The sequence below is a fragment of the Corvus moneduloides genome, chromosome 26 (genome assembly GCF_009650955.1).
Source record: "Corvus moneduloides isolate bCorMon1 chromosome 26, bCorMon1.pri, whole genome shotgun sequence".
NCBI classification, from domain to species: Eukaryota; Metazoa; Chordata; class Aves; order Passeriformes; family Corvidae; genus Corvus; species Corvus moneduloides.
Window position 1 is genome coordinate 1,443,570 of NC_045501.1, and position 26,629 is coordinate 1,470,198.

Here is a 26,629-nt window from a genome sequence, read left to right on the forward strand (position 1 = left end):
GGCGGGATGTGGGGGTGCCCCTTCTACGAGGGGCTCGGGGTTCTCTGAGAGGATGGGGGTCCCCATTCCCCTTGCCGAGGTTCGGGGGGGGGGCTCAGGCTCCGTGGCGGGTTTTGGGGCGTTTCAGCTGCCAGAAGTGACGGCGGTCCCCGACCCCTTTTCAGAGCTCGGGGGGTGCCCAAAGCGGACAGGGACCCCCAACCCCTCAGCAAGATCGGGGGGCTCGGGTGGAGGAGGTCCCAGAGGGGGTCGGGGGTCGCCGCCGCCGCCGCCACCGCCGGGGGTCCCGCCCCCACCCCGCGGCCCCCCGGCGGTGCCAGCCCGGGGGTGCCCAGCTGGCTCCAGCCCCCACGGGACCAGCAGCTCCCACTGGAGCCAAATAATTGCTCGGTGCTTTGTTGTGCCGTGTCTGTGGCCGCGGGGCCTCCATTTGTGGGAACCTGCTGTGGCGAGAGCCTCCCTTTAATTACCGCCCTCCCCGCGCTCCGGTTACTCATCACCGCCTGGCACCGGCGCCCCGACCCCCGCCCCGACACCCCAAAAGCCACGCGGGGGTCCCGCCGGGGTGCCGGAGCCCTCCGGAGCCACCCCGGCACCCCCCGGCTCCCTCCCGCCCCTGGGGCGCTGCAGGTGGAAGGGGCGGGGGTGGGGTTGGGTGGCCCGGAGGGGTCCCCGGGGCCTGGGGACACTCGGGGACATCCCCAGGGACACCGCGGCTCCGGCCAAGCTCGTAAAAGCCGCGGGAAGCAGCGCGGACGCGGGCGTTGGGTCTCTGTGCCGGGGACACGGGGACAGCCACGTGTGGGACGTGGCCGCGGCTCGGTGGCACCTGGCCCGGACCCCGATTCTGTCCCTGCGCCCCGGGGCGGGACCCCGGAGCTGGCGGGGGACATCCCAAATGGCATCGTCACCTCCCAGGGGCGGCACCCCGCGCTGGGGACCCTGCGACATCAGCCCGGGCTGGCGGGGGACATCCCAAATGGCATCGCCACCCGGGCTGCGGACCCCCGGCGGCGACCCCGCAAGTGCGGCCCAGGCTGCCAGGGGACATCGCACGTGGCACTGCCACCCTCCAGGGAGGGGACACCGGCTGGGGACCCCGAGCGGGGCTGTCCCCGCGGGCTCCGCCGAGGCTGGCACGGAGGGAGGGGCCAGGGTGACCCCCGGAGCCCCCCGGGTGGGCAGCGGGAGGCTCCGCTCCGGCCGGTCCCGCCCCGGCTGAAGGGACAAGTCCCGGCCTGTCGCTCCGTGCCTCAGTTTCCCCGGGCGGGAGTGACGCCGGCGCGATCCGTGTCACCGTGCCTGGGAAAGGGACATCGCCACCGTCCTGGAGGTGACACTGCTGCGCAGGGAGGGGGGGACAGGGATGCGCTGGTTGGCACGGCGTGGCTGGGATGGGGACACGGGGACACGGGGACACACAGCACGCTCAGGCTGCACCGGGAGGTCCCGGAGGACCCAGAGGAGCCGGAGCGGTGACACGGAGCGAGGACACGCCATGCCTGCAGTCCCCCTGCCCGCTGTCCCCAAGCCCCCCGTGCCCACGCTCGGCCACGGGAACTGCGGCTCCTCCCCCGTCGCCGTCCCTCAGCGTCCCCAGCCCCGTGTCCCTGTCCCCAGTGCAGCCGGGTCCCATCCCCGGGGCACCCATGTCGCCTTCTCCCGGTGCCGCTGTCCCCAGCGCAGCTGCGTGTCCCTGTCCCCATGCCCGGTGCGTCCCCGCGTCCCCGTTCCCCGTCCGTGTGCCCCATCCCCGGTGCAGCCCCGTGTCCCTGTCCCCAGTGCTGCTGTGTCCGTGTCCTCCTGGTGCAGCCCGGTGTCCCATCCCCGCTCCAGCCCCGTGTCCCCGTCCCTGTTCCCAGTGCATCCGCCTGTCCCAATTCCCTCTGCACCCACGTCCCCATTCCCGCTGCAGCCCCGTGTTCCGTCTCTGGTGCAGTGTCCCTGTCCCCAAAGCACCCGCGTGTCCCAATTCCCATCCAGGTGTCCCATTCCCACCACATCCGTGTGTCCCATTCCCAGCGCAGCCGTGTCCCCACGTGCCCAGTTCAGCCCAGTGTCCGTGTCCCTGTCCCCGTCCCCACGTCCCCGTCCCCGCTGCCTCCACGTGCCCCGTGCCGGGCGGGCGCTGCCGGGCGCTCCCCACCCCGTGCCGGGCAGGTTTCCCCAGGCCGTGACTGACAGCCGGGCCGGTTGGGCGCAGATACGGCAGCGAGATTAGCACGGGACTAATTAAAACTCAAATTAAAAATCGCATTTAACCCTCCACCGAGCTGCCAGCTCCGTCGCCGCGTCGCAGAGGTCGAGTCCCGACAGTAATTCCTGCTCCCGCTGAGGAAACGCTGCCTCCGGGCACGCCGTGACCTGGCGCACGCTGCGGGCAGGGGAATCCCGTCGCGATAATCCCGATAGGTATCTCTGCCAGGCTGGCAGGTGGCCCTGTCCTCGGGGAGCAGGTGGGCAGCCCCTTGCCAGCTGTCCCCCAGGGCATGCTGGCTGGCACGGGGCTCGGTCGTTGTCCCTGTGCTGGCCCAGCTTGGGCACAGGCAGGGGGTCGTGTCCCACCATTTATTGTGACACCCCCGTGGGGCTGTGACCACCTCGCAGGGGCTGTGACCACCTCGTGGGGACCTTTACACCCCCCCTAGGACTGCGCCCACCCCGCAGGGCTGTGACCACGCAGTGCCACCACCATCCCTTCCTCACCTGGCATCGTCCCCACCGCGCCGCCTCCAAGAGTCTCGGGGTCCCCCCCGGGCTCCCACCAGCACCCTCAGCAGGTTCAACGTCACCCCAGCGTCACCCCCTCGGGGCCGTCTGGGCGTGGGGCCCCCCAAAACCCCCGGGGAGCTCCGTCTGTCCCCGTCTGAGGCCCCGCGGGCACCCCCGAGGTGTCCCCCCGGGACGGGGCGACCCAGACGGCGCAGCCCTGCGGCACCCGCGGCAGAGCCCCCTCGGGGACCCCTCCGGGGCACCCCGACTGCGTGATCAGCACCCACCGGCGTGGGAGGGCGCACACGGATGTGCTCGGGGCCAGGGATGAGCTCAGACACGCGGTGTGACACCCGCTGCGCACACAGCGACGGGGACACGCTCCTGTCCCACTCCCCTCTCCGATTTCTTGTATGGCCCAGGAGGAAATCGCCGGCCTTTCCGGAGCCAGGAGCGTTTGAAGTGCTCGGCCACAGGGCTGGGAGGAGGCTTGGGATGTCCCTTTGTCCCCCAGCATCGTCCTGGGGCCTGAGGGGACATCGCTGTGCCTCTGTTCCTCCATCCGCGTGGTACTGAGGGGGCCGGGAGGTGACTGTCCTGCTCCATCCCTCTGTCCTGCTCCATCCCTCTGTCCTGCTCCATCCCTCTGTCCTGCTCCATCCCTTCATCCCCCACCCCGATTTCCCCTGGGGCCAGCGCCGTCCCCAACCCCCAGTGCTGTAGGGCTGCGCCTCCCCAGCCCGGTCCTGCCCTTGTCCCCCTCCCTGTCACCCACCAGGGCACAGCGACGGCCGTGTCCCCTCCGGGCCAGGCTGTGCCCAGCTCTGGGGACACCTCCGGCGAGTGGGGGGGACACCCCGAGGTCCCGCTGCAGTTTTGGGGAGCACCGACCCCTCCTGTCCCCACTGCGAACCCACCAGTCCCTCCTCGGTCCCTCGCCGGAGCTCCCTGATCACTCGGAGGGATTGGAGGCATTTGCCTCTTGCCTTATGATTTATGCAAATGAGCTCTGTAATTAGCTGTAATTTCAAGGCACTGGCTCGGGGTTTCAGACACTCGGTGGCGAGAGGAGATCCCCCCTGGAATGCGCCGGGATTCCCTTCCCATGCGTGGTCCCAGCTCTGCTTGAGGGGGCTCCCCAGACACCCCAAATCCTGGTCCCCCCAGTCCCCCCAGTCCTCCCAGTCCCCCCAGTCCCGTGCCACTGCCTCATCCCATTTCCAGACTCATCCCAGCAGGATCCCTGCCCAGGATCTGTGTTTTGGGATGGGTCTGGAGGGTCCCAGTGGGGTTTTGGGGGCCGGTGCTGGCAGGATGAGGCGGTCAGGGCCTTCCCAAATCCTCATCCTTGTCCCCACGGTGTTCCCCACATCCTCCCACCCCGCAGCCCCTTCCTGGAGCGGGGCCTCGCTGGGAATGGCGGGGATGGGAGCAGCTGGGACCCTCCTGCACTGGGAGAACTGGGAGAAGTCCCTGGAGCGAAGGGACGTGGGACAGGCCACGTGTGCAGGGTGCACAGGTGGCTGAGGGGCAGCTGGGGACCAGGAGACACGGTCCCTGCTCCCTGTGGTGGCACGGCGGGGATGGGGATGGGGACTGGGATGGGGACTGGGATGGGGATGGCCGGAGCTGCGCACGCCCAGTTTGCCCCAAAGAGCTGTTGGTGGCCACGATCCAGCCCCCAACAGGGGTCAGCCAGGGAGCCCGAGGCCACCAACAACACTCGGGGGTCCCCAAGCTGGAGCAGCCACAGGAACGGCCCTGGATCCTCCTGGGCAAGCAGAGCAGAGGAAACACAGTGAGACGCTGGGGTTGGGGGTCCCCCCAAATCCCCCATATGTGCCCTACAGAGCCCCGTGCGTGTGTTCAACCCATTTCTGCACAACCAACCCCCACCAGCCGCTCGTCCTGCCCCTTCCCACCCCGGCATCCCCACGGCAGGATATCCCCATCCCGGGGTCCCCATCCCAGGATCCCCATCCCAGGGTCCCCATCCTGGGGTTCCCATCCCAGGATCCACATCCTGGGGTCCCCTTTCCAGGATCCCCATCCCAGGATCCCCATCCCAGGATCCCCATCCCAGGGTCCCCATCCCAGGATCCCCATCTCAGGGTTCCCATTCCAGGGTCCACATCCCAGGATCCCCATCCCGGCGTCCCCATCCCGGGGTCCCCAGCCCGGGGTCCCCATCTCAGGGTCCCCATCCTGAGATCCCCATCCCAGGGTCCCCATTCCAGGGCCCCCATCCCGACGTCCCCATCCCGAGATCCCAATTCCAGGATCCCCATCCCAGGGTCCCCATCCCAGGGTCCCCATCCCGAGACCCCTATTCCAGGGTCCCCATCCCGAGACCCCCATCCCGAGGTCCCCATCCCAGGGTCCCCATCCCGAGACCCCCATCCCGAGACCCCCATCCCGAGGCCCCCATCCCGAGGTCCCCATCCCAGGGTCCCCACCCTCCACGCCCACCCCGGGACGCCCCTCCCGGAGCCCGGCCGAGCCGGGCCGTGGGGCCGCGCTCAGCCCATAAGGCAGCCGCGTTTCGGTGGCGGCGGCGGTGGAGCCATCCCTGCTGCGATGATGAAAACCAGGAGAGTTTTCCCCAAGGCGAAGGAGGAGCTCCCTGCACCCTCCGCCCGGCCGGGCGCTTGGCAGGCTCGCCGGGAGATGCGGGCTCCCACGCGGCAGCCGGGATCCTGGCGCTGCCAGCCCGGTCCCGGCTCTGCGGGGCCACCAGCGCCTTTTCCCGTGCGATGTGGGGACGGCTGGGTTCCCACCGTGCCCACCGGGGTCCCCACGGGGCTCTGGTGGCCACCGGCCGGGCGCAGGGGTTTGAAATGGGGACACGACGCGCCGGTGATTAAGTGGCTCCACTGGCCGTGGTGTTGTCACCCGGCAGCTCCCGGGGTTTGTCCCTGCCGGCAGCCTCGGGGGGGGACACGGGAGACAGGGGGGGTTGGACACCCCCGGCCAGGTGGGGACAGGCTCAGCCAGGACCTTCTGGGCTTTTTTGGGCTGCCCCAAATCCATCGGGGTCACGGTGGGTCCTGCCACCAGCGTCCCACTCCCTCCCGCCGCGGGTCCGGCTCTGGCCCCAAAATTGTCCCCTGTGTCCATCCCTGTCCCATTTATCCCACGGCCCAGGCCCGAGGCGCCACGGGGGGCACTGAGCCCCTCACGGGGACAGGTGACATCCCTCCATGTGTCACCCCCGGGGCGGCGACACAAACCGGGGGTCCCCGCGGGGGTGGCAGGGGAACAGCGGCCACCCCCGCGTGTCACCCCTTGATGTGGGGACAAGCGGGGGGCCCGGGGGTCTCCGGGAGGGGGTGGCAGGAGGGGAGGGCAGCCACCTGCGTGTCACCAACAGCCGAGGGGGGACAGCTGCCCTGCCAGGGGACAGAAGGGGTGCCCGGGGGTCGCCGGGGGGGTGGCAGGAGGAGGCGGCCACGGACGCGGGAGGGAGGGAGGCGGTTGTTGCTTTCTTCTTTAATTACCCCCCTGCTTGCGGTGTCTGCTGCGAACTTCCCGTCCCCTCCCTCCGCTTTCATCCGCCGGATCCTGGGACCGGAGCCGGCTCCTGTCAAGCGGTGGGGCTGCGGCTCTGCCTCCAAGGGTTAAAATCACCGGGGCCGGGGGTGGAGCTGGGCGGGGGGGCGGAGGGAAGAGCCGGCCGCCGGGCTGGGACCCGGCCATTCCTGCTCGCCCGGCCCAGTGGGTGCCCCGTCCCTGGGGAGCCGCGCGGGTCCCTCGGGGTCCCCTCGGGAAGCAGCGCCCGCGCCACGCCGATGAGGACGGACCCGCCGGGACCTCGCTGCCGCTAGACCCGTACGTACCCCCGGTGCTGCCGGACGCGGGGACCCCCGACGGGACCCCCGGGAGGGTCCCGGGGACGCGGCTGCCCTGACCGGCGGCTGCGACGCGGCCGCGGCGGTCCCACCGCCCGCTCCGGCCCCGGCAAGTCCCTGCTCGCCACCCCGCCGCATCCGCTGGCCACCGGGGCTCCCGGGACACCGCGCTGTGTCCCCCCCGCTCCAATTTCCAGCGCGACCCCCTCCCCGCGGGACCGGGACTCTTCCCGTGGGGCTGAGACCCCTCCCGCGGTGCCGAGCCCCCGCTCCGGTGCCGAGTCCCGCGAGGGGCTGCACAGACTGGACCCCCGCCCCCCCCCACCCCCGCCGCCATCGGTGCGGCCCCGTTCCCCTCCCCAAAAATCCCCGGGGAGCTCCGCTGCGGCTCCGGGAAGCGCTGCCGTGGGCCGTGCGGCGGGGACGATCCCGAACCCACCGCACCCCCCGACCCCGCAGCGTCCCCCCGACCTCGGGGCACCCCCCCGGGACTCACGGCATCCCCCCAAAACCGCGGCATCCCCCGAGCCCGCGGGCCCGGCTCCCACCGCCGCCCCCGTCCCCCCCCGTCGGGGCTGCCGGTGCTGGGGGCAGCGGCGCCCGCCCGGCCCCGCCGCGGGGCGAGGCACCGGCGGGGCTGGGAGACGGGGCCGGGCCGCCTCTGCCCAGCCCGGGCCGTGACTCACGGGACGCTTCACCCGCCGCTGCCTCAGTTTCCCTGCGGTGAAATGGCCAACGCGTCGCTGAGCCCCGCCAGGGAGGGAGGGAGGACGCTGGGGGCCCCTGGGGATTTTTGTCATCATTCCCGGATGGAAAAACGTCCTGGGAGGCTCCATGGCTGGCTGAGGCAGGCCCGTGGATGGGGGGTTCTCCCAGCGCTCCCCCCATCCCAGTCGTGGCCCTTTTTCCCCAGGTTTGGAGCTGGGATGGGGGGGACGGTGCCGCTGGTCACGGCGGGGCTGCACTGCGGGGGTCGCTGGGACCCCCGAGCCGAGGGGGATGGTTGGGAATGGGGTGAGCCAGGAGAGCCCTGATGGGGCCGTGCTGGATCTGATGGGGTGGGACCGACCCCCGGACCCCACGGAGGATCCCTTCCACTCCCTTTGGAGGTTAGGGGGGCTGTGGGATGTCCCTGCCAGGTCCCCTCAGTCCCCAGATCTGGGGGGACCCTGTGGGTGCCAGCTGCCGCCCCAAAGCCCCGTGACGGGCTGTCACCGCGGCGTTTTGTGGGTTTGACCCCAGTTTTGAGCTCATGGGGAGCAGGGGTCTAGGAGGGGTCAGGACCCCACTGAGCACCACCGCGAGTGGGAGCGAGGGACCCCCTCAGTGCCAGCCCTCTCCAACCCCACTCGTGTCCCCAGGAGGCAGGGACGGTCCCCACTGGGGAGCAGGACCCCAAAACCTGCTCAGCTGCCACCCCGGGGGGCTCATCCTGCCCCCACGAGTGTCGGTGGCACAGGTACAGGTGGGTCCTGTCGGGGAGATTTTGGGACCCCCCCTCAAAGCACCCACCCTGATCTTTGGGATCCCCCCCTGCCTTCCTGGGTGACACCTGGCAGGAGAAAACGGTGTCCTCACTCAGTTTGGGGGGTCTTCAGCATCGTGGGGACCCTCTCCCTGCCCTGGAATCGCAGTGCTGGGATCCAGGGGCTCTGGGGCTCCGGCCCCTTTGTTCAGGGGATCTCCCACCCCAAATCTTTCAGCACCCCCCAAATGTGTCCCTAAAGGTCCGTCCCTGTCCCACGCGGGCTGGGGGTGCTGAGGAGCCGGGGGGAGCAGCGTGGGGGAGAAGGAGCTGGTGGCGAGAGGGGGCAATGGGGGGGTTTCCAGGGAGGGGGGGTCCCGGCCGCCCCTCGGCGCGGCGCCGGTGGGAAGGTGGGGGGCGGGAGCCGGTGGCGGCAGGTGGATTTCGACACCGGGGTGGGGCCCGTCCCCAGTGGGGTTTGCACAGCTCCCGCTGAGTCACGGCCGCCCTGCTGGGAGCCTGCGGGTGCCCGGGGGTCTGGGGGTGCCGCCGGTGCCCCCGGGGCCGCGGGGCCGCGGGCGAAGGCAGCCCCGAGCCGGGCTTCAAAGCGCTGCCAGGGGCTCGGCCCGCGGCTTCGCTGCCTCATCCTGCTGCCAAGCGGCCTGGAGGTGCAGCCCCCCCAAAAACGGGCCTGAGGGCTCCCAGCTGGGCCCTGGGCTTGGGGCGGGAGCAAAGGGGGGAGTGATGGTTTCCCAGCCCGGCTGGGATGCGGGAGAGCCAGGTTGGCCTCGTGGGTGCCGTGTCCCCCCGGGGGTGCCGTGTCCCCCCGTGGCTGGGGCATGGGCTTGGGGATGCCACCGCTGTCCCCTCGGGGACCCGGCCGTGCTGGGGGACAGAGTCAGGGAGGTGACAAGGCAGATGTTGGAAGTTTCCTTGGATTTTGGAATTAGGCACCGACCCCTTTGGGCTGCAGGCGGGACCCACCGGCACCAGGGGCTGGCACGGGGTCCGTAGGGGACAGGGACGGGTCTAAGGGGCGTCCCCCCAAACTGGTGCCACCATCGTGGTGTCACAGCGGTGTCGCAGAGCAGCGCAACCCCCTCGGTGGGGGGCTCAGTGACCCCAAAACGCAGGCGGCGCGGTGCCGGTGCGCGCAGGGACGGGGGGTGCGGAGCTGTGCCCCCCCTTTTCTCACAGCTCTTCTCCCCCTCCCCGCCCGCCCCGCTTGGCCCCGCAGGTCTGTGCGCGCCGCCGCCCCGCAATGCTGACGGCGGTCTGCGGCTCCCTGGGATCCCAGCCCTCGGACGCGCCCCGCGCCTCCCCGACCCACTTGGACCTGCAGCCGCTCCAGCCCTTCCAGCCTCACGGCCCCGCCGCGCCGGGGGCCCCCGACTTCGCCTCGCCGCTGCCGCCGCCGGAGCTGCCGCTGCCGGGGCCCGACGACGCCGCCGCCGCCGCCTTCGCCGCCCCCGGCGCCTACGAGCCCCATGGCCCCCCGAGGTTAGAGCTGCCCCCCGACGGCCCCGCCGCCTCCGGAGCCTACGCCAAGCTGCTGCCGGCCGCCCCGGACATGGCGCATCCCTACGAGCCCTGGTTCCGACCCCCGCACCCCGGCGCCCCCGGCGAGGAGGGCGGAGGTGTCAACTGGTGGGACCTCCACGCCGGAGCCAGCTGGATGGAGCTGCCCCCCGGGCAAGGCGGGGGGCTGCAGGTGCCCGCGCACCCCGGGCTGCCCGCGGCCCTGGGCGGGTACGGCGGGGGCGAGCACCAGCTCTGCGCGCCCCCCGCCCACCTGCTGCCCCCGCCCGCGCAGCATCTCCTGGCGGCCGAGGGGGTGAAGGCGCTGGAGGGGCCCCCGGAGCCGCGGGGGCCGGAGGCGGAGGGCGGGGGGCGGCCGAAGGGGGCCCGGCGGGCCGTGCCCAGGGGCGGGGGGCAGGCGGCGTGCCGCTGCCCCAACTGCCAGGAGGCGGAGAGGGGGGGCCCGTGCCCCGAGGGGGTGAAGCGCAAGCACCTGCACAACTGCCACATTCCCGGCTGCGGGAAGGCGTACGCCAAGACCTCCCACCTGAAAGCCCACCTGCGCTGGCACAGCGGCGACCGGCCCTTCGTCTGCAACTGGCTCTTCTGCGGCAAGCGCTTCACCCGCTCCGACGAGCTGCAGCGGCATCTCCAGACCCACACGGGCGCCAAGAAATTCTCCTGCCCCGTCTGCGGCCGCGTCTTCATGCGCAGCGACCACCTGGGCAAGCACATGAAGACGCACGACGGCGGCAAGGACGGGGCCGAACCCGAGGGCAAAGGCGCCGGGGACCCGTCGGCCGCCAAGGGAGGCAAGAGGGAGTCGGAGGGGGGCACGGCCGCCCCCACAAACTGAGCCGCTGAGCCCCGGGGGGGACACGGATGGAGGTGGGGCGGGGGTGGCCGGAGGGGACCCTTCGGGGCCGGTCTCCGAAGGGATTTAGGGCGGGGGTGGGCGCAGGGCTGGCACCTTGTGCTGGGAGCGGTGGCGAGGCCGGGGACAAGGCTGGTGGCACGGCCCCGTCCCCCGCTGCGGCGTTGGGGAGCGCCGCAGCCGGAGCTGCCCCGCGGCGGTTTCACTTGTCCCGCTCCCGCTCTCCCGCCCCGGTTCTTCCCCCCCTCCCCTCCCCGATCCTCCCCGATCCTCCCCCGGCTTCCCAAATCTTTTTTTTTTTTTTTTTTTTTTTTCGGGAGGCTGCTGGCAGGCGGCGGGGCTGTTTGGGAGGAACATCAATGGGAGCCGAAGGAGCAGGCGCTGCCCGGGCACGTCCAGCCCAAAGGGGAGGAAGGAGAAGGAGAAAGGGAGAGAGGAGGAGAAAGCCGGGAGCCTCCGCTCGGAGAGGGCGGCCGCAGCCCCCCGGCCCCCTCCCCACGGTCCCCTCCAAACTGTGGCACGCGGGGCTCGGCCCCCAGCCCGTGCCAGCCCCGTTCTCTCGTCACCCACGAGGTTTTGGCACAGTCCCCCACGGGCGGCACGCGGGGGGTCGGGGGCTGGCGACATCCCCCTGCCCCAGCTGGGGATGCTGAGCTGGCGGGGGTCCCCCACCCCTTGGAACCCCGCTTTGGCCGGGGGGGCTTGAGGATGCGAAGCCCGGTTTTTTTTTTTTTGGCCTGAATCGTGGCTAAAACGGGGGAAAACGGAAGAAAGGAAAACAAAAAAAGAAGTCCTGCGTGAATGTGAGCCGTGGGGGGCTGCGGGGGCCGCGGCGGGCGAGCGGCGGGCGGCGGGCGGTTGCCCAAGCGCACACCTGCAGCTTTCCCACACCCACCGCCGCGGCCCCGGGCGGGAAGCACCGGGGCGGCCGCGGGCCCGGGAGAGCCGGGACGGCCGCATTCCTCCGGCCTGGCACGGCCGCGCTGCCCGCCCGCCGCCCCGAGACCCCCGCCCGCCCCCCCGGCACCGCCCCTCCCTGAGGGGCATCCCCCACCCCGGGCGAGCTGCCTGTGCCCCCTTGTCCCTTCTGGGGACCCCACTGGGGACCGCAGCCATCCCCCTGTCCCCTCAGGGACCCCCGCCGTCCCCTCCGTGCATGCTGCCTGTCCCCCTGTGGCCCCGTAGCCGTCCCTCCCCGGGATCCCGTCGTTCCAGGGAACTCTGCCTGGCCCCCCGTGCATGCTGCCCGTCCGCCCGGGGACCCCATCGCTGTCCCTTCCCAGGTCCCTGCACCTCCGGGGGACACCCCGCGGTCTCCCCCACCAGGGACCCCGTAGTTTTTTTCTCCCCTGGGGTCGCCCCCCTGTCCCCAGGGCACCCCGTATCTGGCCCGCACCCCTGGCTGGGGGTCCGTGAACCTCGGTTTTTAGATCTTTTGGGGTCTTACACCCCGATTTTGGCAGAACCCCTTGGACACAGAAGGAGACGCTAAAGCCGGGACCTGGGAGGGGGAGGGGGGTTTGGGGGGCAGCGCTGGGGTCGGGTGGGGTGGGGTTCGCTGGCTGCTCAAGGCACCCGGGGGTCCCCCCGGCGCTGCTCCCCAGCCAACACCAGTTCAAACCAGTTGGGAATCTGGGGAGGGGGGAAGGTTTGGGGGGAGGGGGGGCGCTGATCCCCCGGTATGGCCCCATCCTGGGGGCTCTGGGGGGGCCGCGTCAGGGGCTGCCCGAGCTCGGAGCACCCCGAGGTCAGGGGGAAGGGGTAGAGGTGAAGTCGAGTGGGGTCCGTGCCCAGAGGGCGCCCCGAGGCCTTCGGTTTTGAGTGTTTTATTATTATTATTAATTATTAATTATTATTATTAATTATTAATTATTATTATTTTATTAAGGTGAAGCCAGGCTTTGCCGCTCGGGCAGAGCGGATGTCCCAGGCCGAAGCTGTGGCCGTGGGCTGTGCGGATGGGGAGGGGGAGGACCCCTCAAAGGGTCCCATCCCTGTCCCCATCCCTGTCCCTGTCCCCATGGCTGCGGGAGGGGCTGGCAGCAGCCCCCCTGCGCCGTGGGGCAGGGACGAGCCGTGGGGCTGGGACCCCCCAGCACGAGGTGAAGTCTCGCTGGGGGGGGGTCTGCGAGGACGTGTCCGCAGCCCCAGCACGGCCAGCGCTGTCCCTCGGCAGGACTCGGGTGACCTGGGCTGTCCGCAGCTCTCGAAGGACGTCCCCGACTCCGGCATTTGCCTTTTCCAGCACAAAACTCCCCCTCGGTGTCCCCCAAATGGGGGATTTCACCTCCCGATGGGACCTCAGGGGGGCTCAGGACCCTCCCCAAGGTCCCACAGTGTCGCACCAGCGGGATTTTAGCCCGGCTCCAGCAGCATCTGGGGGGCTCCGGCCTTTTGGGGACCCCCTGCTGCAGCCGCAGATTGTGGGGGGCCGCACCGGGGGCACCCCACGGGTGGGCTGGGGAGGGAACGGCCGCGCAGGGAGCCCCACGGCCACGCCGGGACTCGGGGTTCAGCCTCAGTGAGCTGCCCCAGAGCCGGGGGGCTGCGAGGGGGGGCCCCAGGTGCGCTCTGCCCCCGCACCCCCGGGGCCCTGCCTGCCGCGATGGGGCAATAAAGGCGGTAAAACCGGGTGGGGAGGGACGGCGGCCGGGAAACCAGTCCAGCCTGCTGCGGCGTGGGGATCCCGGCCCCGCGCCCCGAACCGCCGCGTCCCCCACCCACCCCCGGGCCGCCTCCCCGGGGCAGGGAGGGACCGGCCCGGCCGGGGCCCCGGGCTGGGGGCGGTTGCGGGGGGGATGGAGCGGGGTGGCCCGGGAGGTGCCCCCCGGCCGGCGAGGGGAGAGTTTGTGCTGTGAAGAGGCTGCGGGGCTGTGGGGTTTGGGTTTTGTACTGGAATAAACGCCGCGTGTTTTCCACGCTCCGGCTCTCCGGCTCCATCCCTGCTGAAGGACACCGGGGTCCGGCATCCCGACCCCAAAACATCCCTGCTAAGGGACGCAGGGGACCGACCCCAAATTATCCCTGTCAAGAGACTCAGGCACCCCGACCCCCAAACCATCCCTGCCAAGAGACTCAGGAGTCTGGAATCCCGACCCCAAATAATTCATTCCAAGAGACTCAGGGGTCCAGAATCCCGACCCCAAATCAGCCCCGCCAAGGGACCCAAGGGTCCGGCATCCCGACCCCAAATCATCTCCGCCAAGAGTCTCAGGGGTCCGGCATCCCGACCCCAAATCATCTCCGCCAAGAGTCTCAGGGGTCCGGCATCCCGACCCCAAATCATTCATTCCAAGAGACTCAGGGATCCGACATCCCGACCCCAAATCATCTCCGCCAATAGTCTCAGGGGTCCAGCCCCTCGCCCCCCACCCTGGCCTCGGCTCTCCAAGGCTTCTCAGGACGGGGATGGTGTGGGGGTGACACGGGCTGGGACCAGCCGAGGTCCCCACGAGGGTCACATCCTGCACCCCTCCCGCGGGCAGGGCGCTGCCCGGCAGGTCCGTCCGCATACCGCGGGCCGGGCGGGGTGCTGCCCACGCCGGTGCTGCCCACGGGGATGCGGGGATGCCCACGGGGGTACCACCCACGCCGGTGCTGCCCACGGAGGTGCGGGGGTGTCCACGGAGGGTGATACCCACGCGGGGGGCTCTGACCCACGGGACCCCCCCAGCTCACAGCCGGGTCCCCCGTCCCCTCCCCATGGGAGGAAAATTGGGACCCCCGTCCCTGGGCTCCTTTGGGAACGCCCCCCGACCCACGCGGGTGCCGGTGCCGGTGTCGGTGCCGGTGTCGGTGCCGGTCCCGGTCCCCTCCGCTGCCGCCGTGCGGCCTCCGGCCACCGGGCGCCGCCGTCGCGCGGCCAGGGCTGGACAGGGCGGGCCGGGGCTGGACAGGGCGGAGCGGGGCGGGCCCGGGCGGCGGCGGCGGTGCGGGAGCGGCGGCAGGTCCGTGGAGGGTCCCGCGGGGTCCCGGTTACCGGCGCTGTGCGGGAGGGGGTCCCGTCCGCGGTCGGTGCGGGGGTATCCCGGTTATCGGGGCTGCGCGGGGGGTTGGCTCCGGTCGGTGCGGAGCTGCGGGGTCCCGGGGCGGAGGTACCCCCCAACTCACCCCTCCATGGGGTCCCTGACGTGCTCCCAGTTCCAGGGACCACGTCATCCCACAGCCCCTCCATGCCCAGCCCCAGAGGGACCCTGGGGACACATCCAGGGCAGGGACAGGGGGTTGACATCCCACTCGGTGCCCGCCCTGACCCAGTTTAGGATGGCGGGGCAGGCTCCAGTGCCCTCGTCCTGCGACTGCTTCGTGGCCCTGCCACCGCACACGGCGTCCCCCGCCGTCATCTTCGGCAAGAACGCCGACCGTCCCCGCCACGAGGTCCAGGAGATCGTCTATGTCCCCGCTGCCACCCACCGTCCCGGGGACAAAGTCCAGGTGAGACCTTGCTGGGGCCAAAGCGGCTGTAGGGGTCAGTGCATCAGGTGTCAGGCCACCCGTGCGTCCCCACCCTGGGCCAGGGTGGCTGCAGGGGGCCGTGCACTGAGTGTGCCGGGTGTCACCCGCCGTGTCCCCCCCCAGAGCACATCCGTGTGCCAGGGTGGCTGCAGGGCACAGAGAGAGCACTGAGCATTCCGTGTCCCCGCCGTGTCCCCGCAGTGCACGTACCTGGAGATCGAGCAGGCGGAGCGGACGCACGCGGTGGTGCTGAGCCGCCCCGCCTGGCTCTGGGGTGCCGAGATGGGCGCCAACGACTGCGGCGTCTGCGTGGGCAACGAGGGCGTGTGGACCCGCGAGCCCCTGGGCGAGGCCGAGGCGCTGCTGGGCATGGACCTGGTGAGGTGAGGATGGTGAGGGTGGTGAGGATGGCACCGTGTCCCCCCTGCCCCGGCCCTCGGCGCTGTCTGACGGGCGCTGCCGGTGCAGGCTGGGTTTGGAGCGGGGCGGCTCAGCCCGGGAGGCCTTGGAGGTGATCACGGCGCTGCTGGAGCGCTACGGCCAAGGCGGGAGCTGCAAGGAGGAGCCGGTGCCCTTCGTGTACCACAACACCTTCCTGCTGGCCGACCGCACCGAGGCCTGGGTCCTGGAGACGGCCGGGCGCTACTGGGCAGCCCAGCGGATCCGCGGTGAGCGGGAACGGGGCGGACCGGGAGCACGGGGAGCCGCGTGTCCCGCTGTGCCCCGAGTGACCCCTCCGCCCCGGCTGGCACAGAGGGCAGCCGCAACATCTCCAACCAGCTGAGCATCGGCAGCGACATCGCGGCGGAGCACCCGGGGCTGCGGGAGCGGGCGCGGAGTCGGGGCTGGTGGAGCGGGGACGGCGAGTTCGTCTTTGCCGAGGTTTTCTCCCTGGAGAAGCAGCCCCCGCGCATGGAGGCGGCCAAGGCGCGGTTCCAGGCCGGGAAGGAGCTGCTGCGGCAGCACGCAGGTGGGGACGGGGATGGGGACAGGGACAGGGATAGGGACAGGACAGGGATAGGGACAGGACAGGGATAGGGACAGGGATGGGGATAGGACAGGGACAGGGATGGGAATGGGAATGGGAAGAGGACAGGGACAGGGACAGGAATGGGGACAGGACAGGAATAGGGACAGGAATGGGGACAGGACAGGGATGGGGACAGGACAGGGACAGGGGTGGAGATGGGAACAGGACAGGGATGGGGACAGGGATAGGGACAGGACAGGGATAGGGACAGGGATGGGGACAGCACAGGGTTGGAGATGGGAACAGGACAGGGATGGGGATAGGACAGGGACAGGGATGGGAATGGGAAGAGGACAGGGATAGAGACAGGACAGGGACAGGAATGGGGACAGGACAGGAACAGGGATGGGAATGGGGACAGGACAGGGATGGGGACAGTACAGGGATGGAGATGGAACAGGACAGGGATGGGGACAGGACAGGGACAGGGATGGGAATGGGAACAGGAATGGGAATGGGAACAGGACAGGACAGGGATAGGGACAGAGATGGGGACAGGACAGGGACAGGGATGGGAATGGGAAGAGGACAGGGACAGGAATGGGGACAGGACAGGGACAGGGACAGGACAAGGACAGTGATGGCGACAGGGATGGCCACCCATGGCTCACCGAGGGCTGCTTCTGTGCTGGCACCTCCCCAGTTCCTGGGGCCAGGGCTGGGACAGGGATGGCCACCCACGCCTCGCCCCAGTGCGTGCCCACTCCCCACGGCCGAGCTGGCAGTGCTGAGGTGGCTCTGCCTGTCCCTCCAGGGCACATCACGGCGGAGACGTTGATGTCCATCCTGCGGGACAAGGAGAGCGGCATCTGCGTGGACACGGAGGCGTTCCGCACGGCCGGCAGCATGGTGTCCGTGCTGCCCCGCGACCCGGCCCTGCCCTGCGTCCACTTCTTCACCGCCACCCCTGACCCCTCCAGGTGAGGCTGGTGGTGGGGACAGGGAAGTGGCGTTCCCGGGAATTCCGCTCTCTCATCCCAGCTTCCCCTCCAGGTCTGTCTTCAAGCCCTTTGTGTTCGTGGCCGGCATCAAGCCGGTGCCACAGGTGAGATCGCCGACCTTCCTGCAGGATCCCGCCAAGCAGATCCCGAGATTCCAGAGCTCCGTGGATCGGCGGCACGAGCTCTACCGCCGGCATCAGGCGGCGCTGGAGCTCATGGAGCAGGACCAGGTATCACAGACCCCACAGACCCCACAGACCCCACCCTGGGATGGGATCAAACTCCCTGAGCTCTCTGATCCCACCCTGGATCGGATCAGACTGCCCGAGTTGTCTGATCCCACCCTGATCCTGCCAGGAGCGGGGCCAGAAGCTCCTGGAGACGCTGCAGGAGCTGGAGAAGCAGGGCCTGAAGGGGATGAAGGAGCTGCTGGAGGGCACCGTGACCCCCTGCCCGGAGGAACTGGCCGACCTCTTCTTCGACTGCGTGGAGGCGGAGATGAAGTTTTACACATAAACCCCCCCCAGGTGGGTGGGCTCGGCTTCCCCCATGGCGTTTTTCATGGATTGGGAATGACAAAACCTTCCCAGAGTCTGAGCCGGACTCTTCCTGACTCCCCTCCTGTGGGTCTCAGCCCCCAATTTACCCTGGAGGAAGCACGGAGAGGTGGCCACGGCCTGGAACGAGGTGCGAGGGGAAGGACGGGGATGTGGAACGGGATTGGCACTCCTGCCCACAGCCCCGTGTGTGTTTTCCCCCAGTTTCCAGCCCCTGGGGATGGCTGCAGGGTGGGAGAATCCAGCTGGATTGGGGTGGGAACAAAGACTTTATTCCCAGCTGTGCGGCGCCACGTTGCTGCTAGGGGATATTTGGGATAGCTGCTCCTTTGGCACGAGTCTCCTTCTCCAGAGCGTTGGCTGGGAGCTGGATGCCACCAGGAGCTCGCTGGGACCCTCTGGATGTCGGCAGAGGTGACAGCTGTGTCCCTGGTTTCACCTGGGGGTGCCGGTGGCTCTGTCCCGTTCCAGGCCCAGCAGCAGAGCGCGGCGCTCCGACAGCTCCTGCAGCCGCTCCCGGTGCTCCGACAGCTCCTGCAGCCGCTCCCGGCGCTCCGACAGCTCCTGCAGCCGCTCCCGGCGCTCCGACAGCTCCTGCAGCCGCTCCCGTTCCGGGCCCAGCAGCAGAGCCCGGCGCTCCGACAGCTCCTGCAGCTGCTCCCGGTGCTCCGACAGCTCCTGCAGCCGCTCCCGTTCCGGGCCCAGCAGCAGAGCCCGGCGCTCCGACAGCTCCTGCAGCTGCTCCCGGTGCTCCGACAGCTCCTGCAGCCGCTCCCGTTCCGGGCCCAGCAGCAGAGCCCGGCGCTCCGACAGCTCCTGCAGCCGCTCCTGGTGCTCCTCCAGGGTCTTCCTCCGCCTCCGCCGCGCGCGCCCCGCCAGCTCCCGGTGCAGATCCACAAAGAAATCTGCCAGGGAGGGAAGGGAATGACAGGAGATGTGGCACTGCCAGCCCTGAGCCCAGGAGTGCCACGTGTCCTGTCCCCCACCCGGGCACCTCTGTCCACGGTGAAGGGAGTCCTCAGCTCAGGGAGCAGCTCCTCCTCGTTGCTGCTGGAAGAGCCTCCTCCTGCCTCTTCCTCGGCTGTGTTTCCATGGATGGGCTGGGAATCCAGCTGCAGGAGGTGGGGCAGGGCTGCCACCACCAGATCCCTGTGGAAAAAAATGAAGGAAAAGCCAAATTTTCCACAGCCACGGGATTGGGAGTGGGTGTCCCATCCTCCCTGAGCTCACCAGATCCTGGCCTGCGTGGAGAGCAGGGATTCACATCCCTGGGGTTTGGAGGGATAGGCTGTGTTTGATATTTCATGGAATGGTTTGGGTGGGAAGGGACCTTAAATCCCATCCAGGGACACCTCCCACTATCCCAGGCAGCTCCGAGCCCCATCCAACCCGGCCTTGGACACTCCCAGGAATCCAGGGGCAGCCACAGCTGCTCTGGGAACTCCATCCCATCCCCTCCCCACTCTCCCAGGGAGGAATTCCTTCCCCAAAATCCCCTCTGGCAATGTGAATCCATTCCCCCGTGTCCTGTCACTCCATCCCGTATCCAAAGCCCCTTTCCCAGCTCTCTCGGAGGTCCTGAAAGGCCACAGTTAGGTCACCCCGAGGCTTCTCCCAATTTCTGGGGGGTTGTTCTCCCTCTCCTTCCTCTCCTGACCCACCTGTATCCAACCTGCCGGCTGCACTCGTTCCCTGTCAGGTCGAGGATCTGGAGGCTGCGGGGCAGCTCCTCTGCCGGGATAAAGGGAAGCACAGAGGTGCTGAGGAGCCCCTCCAGCCAAAATTCCCGCTCCCCCAAACTCTTCCCTCACGCCTGAGGCAATTCCCGAAGCAGCATTTCCCCCCCAACGCCCAACCCATCCAGGGAAACTGAGGCAGGGAGGGCGGGAATGAGCATTCCACACATCCTGCAGCCCTCTGGAGCCGCTCCCGCTTCCCACCTGTGTCCAGCACTCGGATCTGGTTGTGGGACAGGTCCAGGGCGCTCAGGTGGGGCAGGGCCTGCAGGTTTTGCACCCTCTGGATGCGGTTTCCAGCCAGGCAGAGGAACCTGGAGAGCACGGGCGATGTCCCAGCCCCCTGAGGACACCGAGTCCCAAGGGCTGGAATTTGATCCCCCCCTTTCCCCAGCCAAGGGAATCCAGGGAAATCCTCGGGAGCAGCAGCTGCTGTACCTCAGGTTGGGAAAAGAGTCCAGATTCTCGATCTTCTCAATTTGGTTCTGGAAAATTAAATAGAAAAACTCAACGTTTTTGCCCACTGCGTGAAAAATCACCCGTTGGGAACGCGCTGGGATTGCTCCAGTCGATCCCAGGGGCACCAGGAGATCTCCCACAGGAGATTCCGGAGAGGGAATGGGGTGGGAGGGTGACACGGAGGGACCCCAAAATTCAGGAGGATCCTGAGGCTCCTCGTGTTTGGAAACACCGGAATTCCAGCGGCGTTGGCATTGGATGGGAGGGAACAGGGGGCTCAGAAACCTCCAGGGTGGGACTGGGGAGGTCACTGGGACAAGACCCTCGGGGATGGAGGGAAACTGTTCCCTTCTGGATCTCGGGGAGGGCAAACAGGAGCAGAACTGGGGGTGTCTGTGGCCCCCTCAGGAGCTGGGCTGCTCCCACAGCTCCGTACCTGCTGCAGGTACAGGCTGTGGATCTCTGCCAGCCTCCGGAGCTTCCCGATGGACGAGATGTTCTCCCGATCCAAGCGGATGGTGGAGGTGGGCAGCAGCCCTGTGGATCTGGAGGAACACAGCGGGGTTTTTGGGGTGCCCAGAGCCCCCCTTCCCACCAGCCCAGATCTGTGGGATCCTCACCGGATCCGGGTGACCATGAGGCCGTCACTGAGGGTCACTCCTGGGGACGTCTCCTCAGGGGCTGTGGGAATACAGAGTGAGGGTCCAGGCTGGGGGTGCAGCCCCTCCGTCCCCTCCCCGCCTGGGAGGAGCCCCCACAATGTCCCACTGACCTCCACAAAGGGTGTCCCCTTGCTCAGCCATGGCCTGCGGGTCCTTGTCCCCTCCTCGGACCCTCGGGTGGGGGGTTTGAGGGGGATGCTGGAAGGGGAGGGGTCTGAGGGGAAAGAGGGGCAGAAACCTGTGGAATGGGGATGGGGGATGTCAGTGGGGACAGGACTGCTGGGATGGGGGGGGGGGGGGTCAGTGCTGGGACCCCCAGGTGGGGCAGAGGGACTCTGTATCCAGGGGGATTATGGCACTGGAACTGCGGGGATCACTGGGACCAGGACCCCGGCTCTGGGGATCTCAGAGACCCCCGGGATGGGGCTGGGGTGGTCAGGGGGACCAGGCCCACTTGGACGGAGGGGCTCTGAGAGACCCCTGAGATGGACCCCGAGAGCTCAGCGGGACCGGCAACCACAGGTTTGGGGCTCGGAAACCCCCGGAAAGGCCAGAGGGGCTCACCGGGACCGGCTTCCCGGATGTGAGGCTCAGACTCCCTCACTTTGCGGGGGGCTCAGCGACCCCCGGCCCGGGCTCAGAAGCGCCCAGGCCCCGCTCAGGCCGCGCCGTGCCGTTGCTATGGAGACGGGCGCGCAGGAAGTGACGAGTCCTCCACCTTCCCACAAGCCCCTGCGCGGCCGCGGCCAAGATGGCGGCTCTGGGAGGCGGCGGGACGCCATGGCGGCGGGGTGAGGGAGCGGGAGCAGGAGTGGGAACGGCAGCGGGAACGGGCCAGGGGCTTTGAGTGGGAACGAGAGAGGGACTGGGACAAGGGCCTGAAGTGGGAACGGGACTGCTGAGAGCGGGGGAACGAGACTGGGGCACGGGCCTGGAATAGGAACGGGAGCGGGACTGGGACACGGGGCTTGGAATGGGAACGGGAGCGGGAACGGGAGTGGGGCAGGGACCTGGAATAGGAACGGGAGCGGGAACGGGACTGGGACACGGGGCTTGGAATGGGAACGGGAGCGGGAACGGGACTGGGACACGGGGCTTGGAATGGGAACGGGAGCGGGAACGGGACTGGGACAGGGGCTTGGAATGGGAACGAGACAGGGAACAGGAGCGGGACACGGGGCTTGGAATGGGAACGGGAGTGGGAACGGGACTGGGACACGGGGCTTGGAATGGGAACGAGACAGGGAACGGGATTGGGACACGGGGCTTGGAATGGGAACGGGAGCGGGAACGGGAGTGGGACAGGGGCCTGGAATGGGAACGGGAGCGGGAACGGGAGTGGGACAGGGGCTTGGAATGGGAACGGGACTGGGACAGGGGCCTGGAATAGGAACGGGAGCAGGAACGGGAGTGGGACAGGGGCTTGGAATGGGAACGAGACAGGGAACGGGAGCGGGACACGGGGCTTGGAATGGGAACGGGAGCGGGAACGGGAGTGGGACAGGGGGCTTGGAATGGGAACGAGACAGGGAACGGGATTGGGACACGGGGCTTGGAATGGGAACGGGAGCGGGAACGGGATTGGGACAGGGGCCTGGAATGGGAACGGGAGCGGGAACGGGAGTGGGACAGGGGCTTGGAATGGGAACGGGAGCGGGAACGGGAGTGGGACACGGGGCTTGGAATGGGAACGGGACTGGGACAGGGGCCTGGAATAGGAACGGGAGCAGGAACGGGAGTGGGACAGGGGCTTGGAATGGGAACGAGACAGGGAACGGGAGCGGGACACGGGGCTTGGAATGGGAATGGGAGCGGGAACGGGAGTGGGACGGGGGCTTGGAATGGGAACGGGAGCGGGAATGGGAGTGGGACAGGGGCTTGGAATGGGAACGAGACAGGGAACGGGATTGGGACACGGGGCTTGGAATGGGAACGGGACTGGGACAGGGGCCTGGAATAGGAACGGGAGCGGGAACAGGAACGGGACTGGGACAGGGGCTTGGAATGGGAACGGGACTGGGACAGGGGCCTGGAATAGGAACGGCAGCGGGAACGGAACAGGATTGGGACAGGAGTTTGGAATGGGAATGAAACAGGGAATAGGACTGGGACAGGGGCCTGGAATAGGAACGGGAGCGGGAACGGAACGGGATTGGGACAGGAGTTTGGAATGGGAATGAAACAGGGAATAGGACTGGGACAGGGGCCTGGAATAGGAACGGCAGCGGGAACGGAACGGGATTGGGACAGGGGCTTGGAATGGGAACGAGACAGGGAGCGGGACTGGGACAGGGGTTTGGAATGGGAACGGGACTGGGACAGGGAACGGCAGTGGGGCAGAGGCCGGGAATGGGACCGGGACCGAGGCAGGGCCGGAGGCCGGACTCTGGCAGCCCTGCGGCAGGCCCGGTGCCGGTGCTGAGCGCTGCCCCGCAGCCTGGCTGCCCGCCCTGCAGCTCCTCCGGCGCGGCTCCAAGGCGGTGACGCGGCACTGGAAGGCGATGCACTTGCAGCGGCAGAAGCTGCTGGCCGTGACCGAGTACGTGCCCCCGCGGCCGGCCGTGCCCCCGCGCTGCCTGCCCCGCCACACGCCCCAGGGACACGAGGTGAGGCACGGCCCTGGCTGGGGCTCGGCAGGGACCGGAGGGGTGGGATGTGGATGTGGGACAGAGCCTGGCTGGAGCCTGTGGGAGACCTTCCCAGGGTGTGTAATCCCATGGGTTAGGGTGTGGTGGGTGGCTGGGAGATGCCTGGTGCTGGAAACCAGGTGAGTCCCCATCTGTGGAATCTCGAGGTCTGTGGGGGCACCTTGAGATCCGTGGGAACACCTCGAGATCCGTGGTGGGACCTTGAGAGCCATAACAGCATTTCGTGATCCATGGGAGCATCTCAAGGTTCATGGCAGCACCTCATGATCCGTGGGATCACCTCGAGATCCATGGAGTCATTTCAAGATCCATGGGAGCACCTCATGGTGCATGGGAACACCTCACGATCCATGGGATCACGTTGAGATCCATGAGAACGCTTCATGATCCATGGGAAAATGTCATGATCCATGAGAAGGCCTTGAGATCCATGGGATCACCTCATTGTCCAAGGGAACACCTCATGGTCCATGGGAGCACCTTGAGATCCATGGGAACACCTCGAGATCCATGGCATCACCCCATGGTCCATGAGATCAGCTCATGGTCCATGGCATCACCCTGAGATCCATGGGATCACCTCATGGTCCATGCGAATACCTCATTGTCCATGGGATCACCTTGAGATCCATGGGAACACCAAGAGATCCATGCGATCACCCCATGGTCCATGAGAACACCTTGAGATCCATGGGATCGTCTTGAGATCCATGGGAACACCTCGAGATCCATGGGATCACCTCATGGTCCATGGGAACACCTTGAGATCCATGTGATCACCTCATGGTCCATGGGATCGTCTTGAGATCCATGGAAACACCTCAAGATCCATGGCATCACCTCGTGGTCCATGGCATCACCCCATGGTCCATGGGATCATCTTGAGATCCATGGGATCACCTCGTGGTCCATGAGGACACCTCGAGATCCATGAGATCACCTCATGGTCCATGGCATCACCTCGAGATCCATGAGATCACCTCATGGTCCATGGCATCACCTCGAGATCCATGGGATCACCTCGTGGTCCATGACACCACCCCACAATCCACGGGGCCGTCTCCTGCCAGCACCTCCAGCTGCGCCGTGCCGGCGGGGCTGCCCCACGCCCGTTTCCCCGTATCCCACCGCTCCCTCCCTCCCTCCCTGCAGGAGGACGGCCACGCGCGGGTGCTGCGGCGCCGCGTGGAGGAGGCTCTGCGGGGCAGCCGCATGGTGGCCGTGTGCCAGTACAACTCCATGCCGGACGAGGACATGGTGACGCTGCGGCACTACCTGCGCAAGCACCACATCCACGTCCAGTTCGTCCTCAACGAGGTTGGCGGCGGATCCCTGGGAAGGGTTCTGGGCTATCCCGCTGCTTCCGGGCCTCATCCCGAGTCCTCTCCCAGGTTGTCCGGCCGGTGCTGGAGCACTCCAAGTACCGGAATCTCCTGCCGCTCTTCGTGTGCCGGAACATCCTGCTGGTGAGCCCGGAGACGCGGGCCAGGGAGATGCTGCGGGTGCTCAGGGGAGTGCCACAGGTCAACCTGCTGGGTGAGAGCCTTCCCTGCTCCCCACGTCCCTGAGCCGGGCTTGTCCAGGGCTGGGAATGTGGGCCCGGGGCTGGGAATGTGGGCCCGGGGCTGGGAATGAGGGCCCAGGGCTGGGAATGTGGGCCCGGGGCTGGGAATGTGGGCCCGGGGCTGGGAATGAGGGCCCAGGGCTGGGAATGTGGGCCCGGGGCTGGGAATGAGGGCCCAGGGCTGGGAATGAGAGCCCAGGGCTGGGAATGAGAGCCCAGGGCTGGGAATGATGCCCAGGGCTGGGAATGAGAGCCCAGAGCTGGGAATGAGGGCCCAGGGCTGGGAATGTGGGCCCAGGGCTGGGAATGAGAGCCCAGGGCTGGGAATGAGGGCCCAGGGCTGGGAATGAGGGCCCAGAGCTGGGAATGAGGGCCCAGGGCTGGGAATGAGAGCCCAGAGCTGGGAATGATGCCCAGGGCTGGGAATGAGAGCCCAGAGCTGGGAATGAGGGCCCAGGGCTGGGAATGTGGGCCCGGGGCTGGGAATGTGGGCCCGGGGCTGGGAATGAGAGCCCAGGGCTGGGAATGAGGGCCCAGGGCTGGGAATGAGGGCCCAGAGCTGGGAATGAGGGCCCAGGGCTGGGAATGAGAGCCCAGAGCTGGGAATGATGCCCAGGGCTGGGAATGAGGGCCCAGGGCTGGGAATGAGGGCCCAGGGCTTGGAAGGCTCGTCCAGGGCTGGGAATGGGGGCCCAGGGCTGGGAACGAGGGCCCAGGGCTGGGAATGAGGGCCCGGGGCTGGGAATGAGGGCCCGGGGCTGGGAATGAGGGCCCAGGGCTGGGAACGAGGGCCCAGGGCTGGGAATGAGGGCCCGGGGCTGGGAATGAGGGCCCAGGGCTGGGAATGAGGGCCCGGGGCTGGGAATGAGGGCCCAGGGCTGGGAATGAGGGCCCGGGGCTGGGAATGAGGGCCTGGGGCTGGGAACGAGGGCCCAGGGCTGGGAATGAGGGCCCAGAGCTGGGAATGATGCCCAGGGCTGGGAATGAGGGCCTGGGGCTGGGAATGTGGGCCCAGGGCTTGGGAATGTGGGCCCAGGGCTTGGGAATGTGGGCCCAGGGCTGGGAATGAGGGCCCAGAGCTGGGAATGAGGGCCCAGGGCTGGGAATGAGGGCCCAGGGCTTGGGAGGCTCGTCCAGGGCTGGGAATGAGAGCCCAGGGCTGGGAACGAGGGCCCAGGGCTGGGAACGAGGGCCCGGGGCTGGGAACGGGGGCCCACTGACGGAGCTGCATCCATGAAAACAAGGGGTGGGGAGCCTGCAGGAGCGAGCAATCCCTTCCCGAAGGGCTCTGGTGTTCCACATCCATGGCGAGCTCCCGTTTTCCAGGCGCCTGCATCGACGACACGATCCTGAGCCGGCAGGGAGTGGAGAACTTTGCCCGGCTGCCGCCCCTGGAGGTGTCCCAGGGACAGACAGTGGCAGCCCTGTCCGTGCTGTCCTCCCAAACCTCCTCCCTGCTCCAGCGGGGTCCCGCTCACCTCACGGCGCTCCTGGATGAGCACATCCGACGGCTCCGGGATGCGGGGGAGCCCACGGAGCCTCCCCCGGGCCAGAGCACTGGGAATCACTGACGCTGGAATCCGGGAAGCGGCTTATTCCCTGGCTGTGGCACACGGGGAGCCCCCAGGATAAGGGATTGGGGGATCATGGACACAATTCCCATGGAATCAACTCCATCCCCAGCTCCAGAGAGGGGGCCAGGGATGGGAGGTTTGACACTGAGGGTCCTGCGGCCCCCCCCCAGCCCCAGCAGGGAGCCCTGGCCCTTCCTTTGTGCTCCCTTGGGAGCATCCCAGCAGCATTCCAGCTGCGATCAGGGATCTCTGGGATCAGCCAGAGGAGGAGGAGCGCGGGATGGACCCTCCCGGGGTGGGATTTTGGGCACTCCAAGCCCCGTGCCTTCGGAATGGGGGTGCACTGGAACACTGATCCCATCCGTGGGATCGCCGTCGCGTCCATTAAAGTCTCTGTGTGGAGATGCCGAGGCCTCGTCTGGGATTTTGGGGGGTGGGTGGGGGCTGTTCCTGCCCCCTGAGGGTGGGCAGAGAGGCCAGGGCTGCTCTGAGGGTCCGAGGGAGCAGAGCTGGGGGTGGGAGAGGGAAATCCCGGGGAGGGGGTGTGGAATGCCCCGGGACCACCTTGGAGGAGCGATCCCTGACA

At 68.4% G+C, this 26,629-nt stretch overlaps 4 protein-coding genes across 8 annotated transcripts; 3 read left to right on the plus strand and 1 right to left on the minus strand.

Annotated features, from left to right (window-relative positions):
* Positions 1-6,112: 6,112 nt before the first annotated feature.
* Positions 6,113-11,331, plus strand: SP6 (Sp6 transcription factor). Of its 2 annotated transcripts, none has more exons than XM_032091648.1 (2): positions 6,113-6,540; positions 9,263-11,331. In XM_032091648.1, exon 2 carries the CDS (start codon positions 9,287-9,289, stop codon positions 10,397-10,399), a length of 1,113 nt encoding a protein of 370 aa, XP_031947539.1. In that variant the 5' UTR covers positions 6,113-6,540; positions 9,263-9,286; the 3' UTR covers positions 10,400-11,331. The 2 variants fall into 2 exon arrangements, with proteins under 2 accessions (XP_031947539.1, XP_031947538.1); XM_032091647.1 differs by lacking the exon at positions 6,113-6,540 and adding an exon at positions 7,396-7,473.
* A 2,998-nt stretch (positions 11,332-14,329) lies between these two features.
* Positions 14,330-17,969, plus strand: SCRN2 (secernin 2). Of its 4 annotated transcripts, none has more exons than XM_032091645.1 (8): positions 14,330-14,364; positions 14,675-14,851; positions 15,074-15,255; positions 15,341-15,540; positions 15,627-15,842; positions 16,657-16,822; positions 16,896-17,073; positions 17,201-17,805. In XM_032091645.1, the coding sequence occupies exons 2-8, from the start codon at positions 14,681-14,683 to the stop codon at positions 17,357-17,359; spliced, it is 1,272 nt and encodes a 423-aa protein (XP_031947536.1). In that variant the 5' UTR covers positions 14,330-14,364; positions 14,675-14,680; the 3' UTR covers positions 17,360-17,805. The 4 variants fall into 4 exon arrangements, with proteins under 4 accessions (XP_031947536.1, XP_031947537.1, XP_031947534.1 ...); XM_032091646.1 differs by having other exon boundaries at positions 14,332-14,364; positions 14,680-14,851; XM_032091643.1 differs by lacking the exon at positions 14,330-14,364 and having other exon boundaries at positions 14,406-14,851; positions 17,201-17,370; positions 17,753-17,969.
* Positions 17,970-18,955: 986 nt separating this feature from the next.
* Positions 18,956-20,494, minus strand: LRRC46 (leucine rich repeat containing 46). Its single transcript, XM_032134281.1, has 6 exons — positions 20,368-20,494; positions 20,216-20,276; positions 20,032-20,140; positions 19,575-19,621; positions 19,341-19,450; positions 18,956-19,131 (listed from the first exon to the last, which is right to left on the minus strand). The coding sequence occupies exons 1-6, from the start codon at positions 20,396-20,398 to the stop codon at positions 18,998-19,000; spliced, it is 492 nt and encodes a 163-aa protein (XP_031990172.1). The 5' UTR covers positions 20,399-20,494; the 3' UTR covers positions 18,956-18,997.
* Positions 20,495-20,965: 471 nt separating this feature from the next.
* MRPL10 (mitochondrial ribosomal protein L10) lies at positions 20,966-26,447 on the plus strand. Its single transcript, XM_032134271.1, has 5 exons — positions 20,966-21,048; positions 22,694-22,863; positions 24,058-24,222; positions 24,297-24,441; positions 25,796-26,447. The coding sequence occupies exons 1-5, from the start codon at positions 21,009-21,011 to the stop codon at positions 26,038-26,040; spliced, it is 765 nt and encodes a 254-aa protein (XP_031990162.1). The 5' UTR covers positions 20,966-21,008; the 3' UTR covers positions 26,041-26,447.
* Positions 26,448-26,629: the final 182 nt, after the last annotated feature.

Coding starts and splice junctions, on each gene's coding strand:
- SP6 (XM_032091647.1), top strand. CDS start 7,420: ATGGGGGGTTCTCCCAGCGCTCCCCCCATCCCAGTCGTGGCCCTTTTT. Junction 7,474..9,262: donor TCGTGGCCCTTTTTCCCCAG/GTTTGGAGCTGG, acceptor TTGGCCCCGCAG/GTCTGTGCGCGCCGCCGCCC.
- SCRN2 (XM_032091643.1), top strand. CDS start 14,534: ATGGGGTCCCTGACGTGCTCCCAGTTCCAGGGACCACGTCATCCCACA. Junction 15,256..15,340: donor CTGGGCATGGACCTGGTGAG/GTGAGGATGGTG, acceptor CTGCCGGTGCAG/GCTGGGTTTGGAGCGGGGCG. Junction 15,843..16,656: donor GCTGCTGCGGCAGCACGCAG/GTGGGGACGGGG, acceptor CTGTCCCTCCAG/GGCACATCACGGCGGAGACG.
- LRRC46 (XM_032134281.1), bottom strand. CDS start 20,398: ATGGCTGAGCAAGGGGACACCCTTTGTGGAG. Junction 19,451..19,574: donor GACTCTTTTCCCAACCTGAG/GTACAGCAGCTG, acceptor CGTGCTCTCCAG/GTTCCTCTGCCTGGCTGGAA. Junction 19,132..19,340: donor GATCCGAGTGCTGGACACAG/GTGGGAAGCGGG, acceptor TTATCCCGGCAG/AGGAGCTGCCCCGCAGCCTC.
- MRPL10 (XM_032134271.1), top strand. CDS start 21,009: ATGGCGGCTCTGGGAGGCGGCGGGACGCCATGGCGGCGGG. Junction 22,864..24,057: donor ACACGCCCCAGGGACACGAG/GTGAGGCACGGC, acceptor CCCTCCCTGCAG/GAGGACGGCCACGCGCGGGT. Junction 24,442..25,795: donor GCCACAGGTCAACCTGCTGG/GTGAGAGCCTTC, acceptor CCCGTTTTCCAG/GCGCCTGCATCGACGACACG.